This window comes from Chanodichthys erythropterus, chromosome 2 (assembly GCF_024489055.1).
Source record: "Chanodichthys erythropterus isolate Z2021 chromosome 2, ASM2448905v1, whole genome shotgun sequence".
Taxonomy (NCBI): domain Eukaryota; kingdom Metazoa; phylum Chordata; class Actinopteri; order Cypriniformes; family Xenocyprididae; genus Chanodichthys; species Chanodichthys erythropterus.
Window position 1 is genome coordinate 13659888 of NC_090222.1, and position 11349 is coordinate 13671236.

Sequence of the window (11349 nt, forward strand, 5' to 3'; positions counted from 1 at the left end):
CAGATTTATTTTTATAGTCATCTTTGATCATATTTACCAAGGGTGACAATAATTCTGATCACCACTGTATATATACAAGTATATATTTGCTTGTTTGTTTCAGACTCACACCCTGTTCTCTCTGCTGGGTCTCAGTCATGCATATGTAACCAGTATTGGTAAACTGGTTGGGGTGGTTGCACTAAAAGAGGTAAATTTTTTATTTTATAGATTTACCGCCTGTGTCTATATGTATATTTACATTCTTTCTGTCATATTCTGGTGTTTGAGTGAGTAAATCCGCTCCTCTCTCTTTTTCACACCCAGCTCCAGAAAGCAATCGAGGGTTCGACTCGTAGCGGAGTGCGACTGCGTCCCCCTCTGGCCAGTTTCAGAGACGCAAGACGCAAGGCCAAAAAGCCTTCTCATTCCCCTTCCATCCAGTCCTCTCCCACACGGGACAGAGAGCTGTGGAGTGAGGGAGTGAAAAGAGAGACTAAAGATGAGTCAGCTGGTAGTTGTATCCAGACAGCAGAGAAAGAGTGTGATATCGCCACGGGCAACGGCAACAGAAGTACCGTCAGCACCTCTCAGGAGCAATTGCCTTCCCCTTCTTCTTCTTCTACACTCCCTCTGTCCTCTCTTCATTCTGTGCCTGAAGCAGAGGCAGATGCTGATAGAGAGAGCGATGAGGAGCCTTTATAAGTGTATCATTTTGTAATTTACACAAATTCAGCCCTCCAGGGGGAGGCAAACCATATTATGGTGCTGCCTTTGAGCCCAGCATGGGCCGTCAGACTGTTGGCTGATTCTCTACTCTCTGGACAGGACTCTTTCTTTCTAGATGTTTTTATTCAGTTAGGTTTCTTTTGCTGTCTATTACATTTGTACATATGGACAGTCGGTCTGACACATCTCACTGAATGTCTTCCCCCCACATTGCCAATCCATCCTAGTGTTTGTCTGCTGTACTTCATATGATATCTCTGTAAAAAAGTGAAAATGTTTTTAAAAATGAAAGATTTATTACCTTAAGCTATTTATACCTGATCTGACCCTTAAAAACTACTTGTCTTGGTGTAACCCAATGCATTCAGGTTAATTCATTCATACTAAATATTTTGTTTTGCTCATTTAAATGTTGTAACATGAAACATATTTTACACTCTTAAAAATGCTGGGTTGAAAATGGACAAACCCAGCAATTGGGTTGTTTTGACCCGGCAGTTGGGTTAAATGTTTGCCCAACCATTGGGTAGTTTTATTTAACTCAACTATTGTTTAAAAAATACTGTACTGCTTTCTTAAAATGAACCCAAAGTACATTTCTTAATAAGTTTAATGAATAATAATTAAACAATAAATATTTATTAAATTGCTTATTAATAAATGTTCACCTTTTGATTATTATTTTTGCCTCTAGTAATTATGTCTCATTTTTAATTTCCAACCTATTTTGGGTTCATTTTAAACCAGCCATATAGTCATTTTTAAACTATAGTTAAATAAAACTGCCCAGCACATTGGGTAAACATTTAACCCAACCTCAGAGTTTGTTCATTTTCAACCCAACTTGGGTTGTTTTTAACCTAGCATTTATGTTTAATCCAGCATTAGCATGTAGGTTTCCTTTTTTTTTTTTTTTTTTTTTACATTGTAGATGTAAAATTTAAAGGAATATTCCAGGTTCAATACAGTGCTGTTATTGTTAACTATGACTAAAACTATTATATATCACTTTTTGGTAATTGAAATGAAGATGAAATAATAAAAGTTAAGTTCAAATATGTTTGTTGAAGTACTAAAATGAGTCAAATTATAACTGAAATACAAAAAAAATAAAACATAGAAATAAAAAAAAAAAAAAAACTCAGAATCACAAAATTATTAAAATTAAAATAAAAACTGATATTATAAATATAAAAGCAAATTCAAAATATTAATAAATGCTATAGTGTTGTTTTAGTATTATGAACATACTATTATATATAATAATAGTATAATACTAAAATAACACTGGTTTAATGAACAAAATTTCTGACAATGTTAATTACCACAGAAACAAATAAAAAACAAAAACAGTAAACATCAGTGTTACAGTGAGGTACTGTAATGTTTGGATTTAAAAACAGAAATATGAAGCTTGTACTTTTAAAAAAGTACTGTACTAACGTTAATTTGTCTGTTTAAGCTAATTTGTACTTTTTGAGCTGTAAAGTTGTTTAAATAATTTTTACAGCTGTTTTAGGTGATTTTGTCCACACTAAAATCATGTTAATGCGTAGTTTTTACACCATATGGCTATAATATTATAATCGTGTATATATTAACTTTAAAGAGATAGTTCACCCAAAAATGAAAATTCTGTCATCGGGAAGATATTTGGTAGAATGTTTGTAACCAAGCAGATCTCGCCCCCTATTGACTACCATAGTATTTTTTTTCTAGCATGGTAGTAAACAGTGTTGCCAACTGCTTTTCAACTTTTTGATATATCTATAAATATGAATATAGATCAGTGGGCAAAATAAGAATCTAGATAAGGTTTGTCCAAGAAGTTGCTAGATTTTTTCCTTTGTCTCAAAAGGGGTGGGGAAGTCACTAAATCTAAAAAAAAAAAAAAAAAATAGCTAAATTGGCAACACTAGTAGTAAATGGGGGGCGAGATCTGTTTGGTTATTAACAATATTCCAAATATCTTCTTTTGTGTTCAGCAGAACAAATAAATTCATACGGGTGTGGAACAACTTGAGGGTGAGTAATTCATTTTTGGGTGAACTTTTCCTTTAATGCATTGCCCCCATTCACTTCTATTGTAAGTGCCTCACTGTAACACAGATTATTATTTTTATTTAAGAAAAAGTGAAACTATTTTGGGGGTTATCAACATTATGCCACAAATTGTGTCCATTGATCGTGTGCTGAACCTGGAATATTCTCTTAATCACTAGTCATTCATTATGAAAATTAAATAATTGAAAGGGTTAGTTCACCCAAAATTGAAAATGACCCCATGATTTACTCACCCTCAAGCCATCCTAGGTGTACATGACTATCTTCTTTCAGACGAACACAATCAGAGATATATTTAAAAATATCCTTAGTCCTCCCAGGTTTATAATGGTTGTGAATTGCAGCCCAAATTTTGAAGACAAAAAATAAAACAAAAAAGCATCCATCCATTAAAAAAAAAAATGAATCCATACGACTCCAGGGGGTTAATAAAGGCCTTCTGAAGTGAATCAATGCATTTGTGCAAGACAAGTATCCTTATTTAAAACTTTATAAAGTAAAATAAAATCCATACAACTCCAGGGATTATTTTTTTTTATGGATTGATGCATTTTTTTCGTCGTCAAAATTTGGATTACCATTCACAACTATTATAAACCTTGGAGAACTAAGAGTTTTTTTAAATCTCTGATTGTGTTCGTCTGAAAGAAGATAGTAGTTACATACACACACTGAAAGTGAGTAAATCATGGAATAATTTTCATTTTTGGATGAACTATCCCTTTAAGCTACAAAGTCATTACTTTTATCATTGAATCTTTTATTATTCTGATTATTGATGAATATCTGATGAATTTTTATTTGTCTATAATTGTGTTTTAATGGTCTCAATAGCATGCAGATGACACGTCTTAAAAATACACAAAGTGCGCAATAATGCTTTGTTTGCTTCATTTATTTGTTTCTTCATTATTTTTTGGGGAAAAATAAACAAATAGCAATATTCTTGAAGGTCAGGTAGGTGTTTTGTTCGTGCAGGAAAAAGAGATGGGTAAGAGAGAGAGAGTTCGATGGAGGAAGAGCACATTGGAAGAACCATCTTATAACCTTCAGTAAAGCATGCATAGATATACGTGTCACAGAGCACTTCTTATATCACACCTTTTATAGCTCAGTCAGTCCCACATGAATGGATCTGTGTCTGTATAGCTCGCTGAACATGTTGAATCCATGTATTCCACTGTTTCTTATCCAAAGTATTACTTTTTCTGATTATGATTCTTCCACCAGACAACACAGGGTTTGAGTAATAGACAGATAACATACGAAGGGAAAGAGAGAGGAGAGAAAGACAAGTACACAAGTTCACAGAAAGAAGGAGAGAGGTAGAAGAAAGGACCGGTTACAGCATCATGCCAACAGACAGTTTTGTAGTGAAAGATGGCAGTAGAATCGTACAAAAAATCCACTTGAAATTAGTCTGTAAACACAAATGATAAACAACTACATCCAACTAAGTACATTTGGCTTTGTTATTATTTATTCATTCGTATATACCTTATCTTACATAAAAAGCAATAAAAGAGGACATGACATCACTCCTTTGGTTGCAGTAGTATTACCTGGCTTCGTGTGATTGGCATGTCGCTTTAATAGGGTGATTATGGTTGAAATCTTTGAGGCATTTTTCAGATGGAAAGGTGAAAGTATGGTAGTGGGATTACAGGCACAACAGAGTAAATAAAGAAATTGCTTTTCAATTGACAATGAACTAATCAGTTGTCAGATCATCCAGAATCACGGATAAGGAACATATAGGTCATTTAATATCCCTCAGGTGACATACTGAATGTATGTATGACTTAATAATGTACAGTCAGAGTGTTGGGGTCTTGTTATTTGTTGTCCAGCTGACTGAATATTAATTTGATTCTGAAATTGTTTTACATCCTTATCTAATCCTCCAATACAATGTACAAAACAACCGGTCTAGCAATTTGAACACTGCAACAGCTAATCAGTAAAACTGAAGTCCTCTGAGGACTTTTCAATACAGTCGATAACTGAAATGCAAGATGGCACCAGCTGTGTTTGTATGAAATGAGAAAGAGTGTGTCTGTGATGCGATAAAGATACACAAAAGTAACGGCGGTTTTAGTTATCCGGATAAACCGTCTAGCCTACAGCGATGGAAAAACTACAGAAACTAAAAAAACTATATTTATCTCACAATTCCGACATGCTTTTTTGCAATTCCGAGTTTATATCTCAGGATTTTGATTAATATCAAAGTCCCTTTAAGACAAGTCATTTCACTCGGCGGCCATCTTTGAAATGCCTTTCGGGCATCCTGGGCAACATCAAATTCTCCAAAACTGTTCGCCAACCTTAAGATTAAATATCATATTTGAAATCACCAATGAAATCTAACAACAACCGGCTCATAAATTTAGTTTCTAAACGCTCGAATCATGACAAAAAAAAGTATTTTTCAGGCAGGCTCAAGCTAATGCGCATGCGCAGACCTAAATGCGTGTCTCTTCGGAGGCGCGAGTCTGACTGTTTCTATAGAAACCGGTGATCGGCCGCTGAAGTGACGCGATGACTTTACCAGTCGGCGAATGGCTCTTATTTAGAAGGTGGGACTAATGCTGCGTTCACATCACCTCGTAGGCTATTTACCGGAATCTTGAAATGACAACACGTGACGTTATATTCGGAGCTGTTCACGTCCTTTTGGCCCTTGAACTGGGAATTATGCGTTTCCATGGCAGCACTGTGGACACCTAAATGAATCTACAGCGGTAAGGTGGTACAGCGCGGCCACGTGGTACATGTGGGAGCTTTCAGAAAACTCCCAGCTTACAAGCTGCAATTACGAGCTATACGAGGACGTGAACGCTTTTTACAAGATAGAATCTCGTAACTAAAGGAATTACGAGGCCGCGTGAACGCACCTTTATTCCGCCATATTGCGCGTAACACTTTCTCCCATTTAAAAGAATACGAGTGACACGTCTTGACTCTTGTGTTATTCTATAGTCTTTGTTAATATTCTATATAATGATGCCAAATCTACGTAATCTTGTTTCTGTCATGGAAAAAAAAATTAAACATTAATTGCCACATTTATCTCACAATTCTGATGTTTCCTTCCCCTTTTTTCTATCTTGCAATTTTAAAAAATGTTCTAGTAGAATTGTGAGATACAAACTCAAAATTTTGAAGGGGGAAAAAATCTGAATTGTAAGATGTAAACAGCATTCTGAGGAAAAAGCCAGAATTGTGAGATTAGATTACGAGTCGCAATTGACCCTTTGCGGGAATTTGATTGACACGTGATCTAACCAGTAATCTGCCAAATCTGCCATTTTGTCCGCCAAAGCAGTCAGGAGGTAGAAGATTAGCCTCGGTGGACTTGAACTTGAAGAATGGTGAGTACTGACGTCTTTCCGCGTTTGAAACAACAGTCCTTCTCATGTTCATTCAAGTTTATTTGATGCTATAAATGGACTAGTAGGAAGAGATGATCGGTTCACGAGCCGCTTGAGCTGAGGCGCTACAGCAATCTGTCATGACACATTAAAGAGCCACAAAACTCTTTTTATTGTTCGAATTTCTTTAAAAAAATTACACAATTTGAAAGCTCGGACTTTTGTTTAATATCATAAGTAACCTGTTTTGTCTTGTCTGTCGACGTGTTGTCAGTGTTCTCTTTGCTCCGCGATGTATTTTACACTGTGTGGCGTGACAGTGCCATGGCTTGTCGGACAAAGCAACAGTAACTAAAGGGTCTTTGTGAAGGGTCAATTACGAGTTTATACTTTGCAATTGTGAGATATAAACTCACAATTGTGAGGGGAAAAAGTTGCATTTTTTTTTTTTTAATTCCCTGGTGGAAACAAACTTCCACAAAAAACGTAGGCCTGCTTGCTTGTGAGATGACACATATTAGCGCGAGAAAATTTCAAGTTCATAAATCATAACTAAGAGTGATGAGGTGAACACGTTTTACAAGTAGGAAACTTTTACATAATGACGTGATCGTACTAATGTTAAATATCTGACTGGCAGTTCTCGAGTCACCACTGAACTGAGAAAACAGTTCAAACTCAGACATGTCCGCCGATACTATCTGCTGATGCTATGAGAATGCGTGAACCACTCAAGGACTTGAATGAGGGAGCGAAATTACAGGGTTAGTTCACCCAAAAAATTAAATTCTGTCATTAAATTCTCACCCTCATGTCGTTCCAAATCCATAAGACTTTCATTCATCTTCAGAACACAAATTGAGATCTTTTTGATGAAATCCGAGAGCTCTCTGAGCAATTTAACCATCACTTTCAAGTTCCAGAAAGGTACTAAAGACATCGTTAAAATAGTCCAAGTGACTGCAGTAGTTCAACCTTAATTTTATGAAGCAACTTTTTTTTGCGTAAAAACAAAAAAAATAATGACTTTATTCAACAATATCTTCTCTTCTGTATCATTCTCCTATGCTGTTTACTTTCTACGTTAGAACGCGGCCAGTAATGAGTCAACATTCTGACGTAGAACCTGGAAGTGCTGAACGTAATCAACGAATGAGAATGACACGAGAAGATATTGTTGAAAAAAGTAATTATTTTTGTTTTGTTTTTGCACACAAAAAGTATTCTCGTCGCTTCATAAAATTAATGTTGAACCACTGCAGTCACATCTACGGTTTTAACAATGTCTTTAGTACCTTTCTGGACCTTGACAGTGGTAGTTAAATTCCCGTCTATAGAGGAGTCAGAGTCAGAGAGCTTTCGGATTTCATCAAAAATATCTTAATTTGTGTTCCGAAGATGAATGGGTGTGGAACGACATGAGGGTGAGTACTTAATGATTTTTGGGTGAACTAACCCTTTAAGTTTCTCTGTAAAAAGATGAGTTGATTGACTAGTTTATTAATTTTATACTTGAGACATCATTATCATTCTCAAACTCCAATGCAGGAAACATACTGGTATTGTTATTAAATAAAATAAAATGTTATTCAGCTATATGCACTTACACATATATTTGATATATTGTGTAAACAAACTATTTTTTAATCGGTTCATTGAACTGAATCAATAAACTGCAGAAAAGAATCGTCCTGAATTTGGAACCGTATACTGGCAAACATGTGTGAGAGATGAAAACGTTTTCATTTTGCTTCATGAATCACAAAAAAATCTGAGGAAGATGGATGACCATATGTATGACATATTCTCACCAAACCAGAGTGATACCATTACAACAAAAGGTGCATTTATCTCAAAATAACAGATATCATACAGGCTTCAAAGTTAAATCCCTCCCCTATAATTCTCAAATAAATAAATGGGCACATATTATTTCATGTGAGCAACTTTTGGAGTTCTGTATGCTTGACGTAATATAAAAGCTTATGACACTGAATAAAAATTCAGCAGTTATACTGCAGTTTTATGGTTGGGCTGCGACATGTAAAGACTCTGTGATTTTATATAATATAAAACATTATATTAAAACATTAACCCTATGACATACAATGAGATGTTTAAGAAACTTTTTTATACTGTACACAAAAAATCTATCAGATCTTCCTCTGGAGCCCAGCAATGAAATAATATGTACCCCAAAATATACAGGAGGGAGTGCACACAATTCTGTAGAAAAATAAACATTGTCCAAACATTGCATAAATAATCAGTCAATAAATAAATTCATTCAAGTCAATACACTTCATATAGCTATTAACGCTATTCTCGCCACCAAGTTTGTATTCCACACAATCATCAAAGGTGTACCACGTCCTTCAAAGAAATGGTCATAATAACCAGTAGACTTAGTTGTCTTTTTTCTTTTTCTTTTTTTTTAATCCTTGGTGAATCATGCATGACATCACAATGCAGAATGATGTAGCTTCTGTTTCTGAAACCGGACTGCTCCGACTTTGGGATGCATATGCTTCACATCCGTTTACATACAAACACACAGTCAACACAAAGTTTGTAGCGTCATAGCGACTGTAATAATCAGTGACCATGACAAACAGGAAGACGCCTGTGCAGTTCAAAATTCCAAATGGCCTGAGTTGTTCATAAAGTCACTTTCAACTCGGATCAACGTCCATTTCCATTCTCATTCTGCGGAGACATTTTTCCTTGATATCTTGATAAAGGATATTTACAGTATGTGGATCCAGGTCCTGTTCTATTCTCCCCTTGATATATAGTGAAAAGAATTGTAGGCAATGGAATACATATTAATAAATAAATAAATAAATAAATGATGCCATGCTTTATTATAAAGAAAATAATCATCAAGAACTGCTCGTGCAAATGGCACCAAAAAATTATGCGTATAAGTCGCCAGCAGGACTGCTCTGGAAAAAAAAAAAAAAAAAAAAACTTTACTCTAGTGTTTTTCTAATTATTATTTTGAGGTTATGAGGCATTACCTATCCATCTTTCTCCTCTCAGTGTCATTTATAATGAAAACAAGCTAAAGTTAACACATAATTTGATTTATGTTGATTTAATCTAGATAATTCAAAACCATCCTAAAGCCAAGGTTTGACTAAACAAAAAAAAAAAACAGTGGGAAGAGTGACTGTCTCATAAAATAATTAGTTTCCAATCTAAAAGACGTCCTTCACCCAACAACCAATGCAAGTGCAAAAAGGTTTTTCAAACGTTCCTCTCCTTTAAGCAGCAAATCAAATTGCTAAACACACAGAGCTCACAGAGTAAGTCTCAGGCTCAGCTCAGAGTACTGAGGTCCAGTGCAAATATCTATACAGTGTTGTATAGGACTCCAGAGTACAATGACAGACATCATGCATGCCTAACGACACACAGAGAAGGAAGCACGCTATGTTACAATCCGGTATGAAATACATCTGTGTGTATGTATGCGGATGAAAAAGCTTGTTTCATTACACTTGTGAAGTCAAAAAAAAAATCTTCATAACATATAGTAAAATGTCCTAAAAACCAACTTGTGACAGTTTGTACTACTTGAATCAAAATGGGATAGGGATAAGATTTAATAATTATAATTAGCTTAACAACAATAGGATAGTCTGCTGCCATACAAAGGCAAAACAGTATTAAAATTGAAAATCAAATCAATCTGTCAATTTCATTTTTCTCGGGTCAAGTGTTGGTGTAGTTACTGCATTTTGGCCTTTGTAGAGCACAAGTATAGTTGTGTATGTACACTACCGTTCAAACGTTTGGGATCAGTAAGATTTTTTTTATATCTATATCCATTTTTTTTCTCTCCATAACATAACCAGAAATAAATGTACCAGAAAAATGTTAATAATAATAATCACTATTATATTACACTAAATAAACTACCCGAAAAATGTAACAGAAATAACGATAATAATAATAATTACTAATACACTCCAATAATCATTGCTTAAATTTATCTATGTAGCACATTGCTATATCTATATATTTTGCTGACTTTTTTCTCTTTCTTTTTCTTTTCTTCTCTTGTATGTGTCTTCGGTTCCTACTATTGTATAAGCTACTACAGTATACCATGTTCTTTGTTCAATTTAAAGTAAATAAATTGAACAAAAGTGACAGTAAATGAGATTTCTATTCCAAACATATGCTGTTTTTAACTTGATATTCATCAAAGAATCCTGAAAAAAAATAAAAAATCTGTTACCGTTTCCATAAAAATATTGATTCTTTTTAACAGTTTAGCAGACAAATCAGCTAGAATGATTTCTGAAGGATCATGTGACACTGAAGACTGAGTACTGATGCTGAAAATTCAACTTTACCATCACAGGAATAAATGACATTTTAAAACATATAAAAATAGAAAAAGGTTATTTAAAATTGTTATAATATTCCACAATATTACTGTTTTATTGTATTTTTTTATCAAATAAATGCAGCCTTAGTTACTAAAAGAGGCTTCTTTCAAAAACATTTAAAAAATATTACCGACCCCAAACTTTTGAACTCTACACAGCAAAATCTCCAGAGTTAAATCAACTTTGTTCAGAGTACATATGGTCCATCTCTAAATAGTGTTAAAATAACACTGAAGCAGAGTTAAAGTTATTGAGATAATTAAACAATTAAGTGATGATTGTGCATTAGTGATTAACACCTGCTGTTAACAAGCAGAATCACTAAAGAAAATAGAAACACAAGAACTACAATTGACTTCAGTCACATCCTTATTATTTGCTTAATTATCTCATTAACTTTAACTCTGCTTCAGTGTTACTTTAACACTGTTTAGAGAGGGACCATATGTACTCTGATCAGAGTTGATGTAACTCTGGGGATTTTACTGTGTATGCACTTGTTTTTGTGTCACTTGTATTTGAGAGTATTTGAATATCTTACATATGATATAAACAGCAGACAGATTTGCGTAGATTGTGCCGTGGATTGTTTCAGTTGAACAGTTCCCACATTTTACAGCACAGAAACACTGATCTTGTGTTCCTCCTAATTGCGTCATAAACTGAACACTTTCAAAAAAGGTCAAATCTAGTTGAAGAGGAAAAGAGAGAATTTGTGTTGTCAAAACACACAAGTATTTTTGAAAGCTTATGGTGTCTGTGTGGGAACTGAAGTTCTTGAGGGCATGAAGGACATGAAAAAG

The 11349-nt window shown here is 34.5% G+C and overlaps 1 protein-coding gene across 2 annotated transcripts in view; it reads left to right on the forward strand.

Moving 5' to 3' along the window:
• The window catches only part of clcn1b (chloride channel, voltage-sensitive 1b), a 70360-nt gene extending 66722 nt beyond the window's left edge, over window positions 1-3638 (forward strand). For both annotated transcript variants that reach the window (XM_067401692.1, XM_067401682.1), the window contains exons 23-24: window positions 104-190; window positions 307-3638. In XM_067401692.1, the coding sequence (XP_067257793.1) occupies window positions 104-190; window positions 307-684 (465 nt within the window). In that variant the 3' untranslated portion in view covers window positions 685-3638. The remainder of the gene's footprint in view (window positions 1-103; window positions 191-306) is intronic.
• Window positions 3639-11349: the final 7711 nt, after the last annotated feature.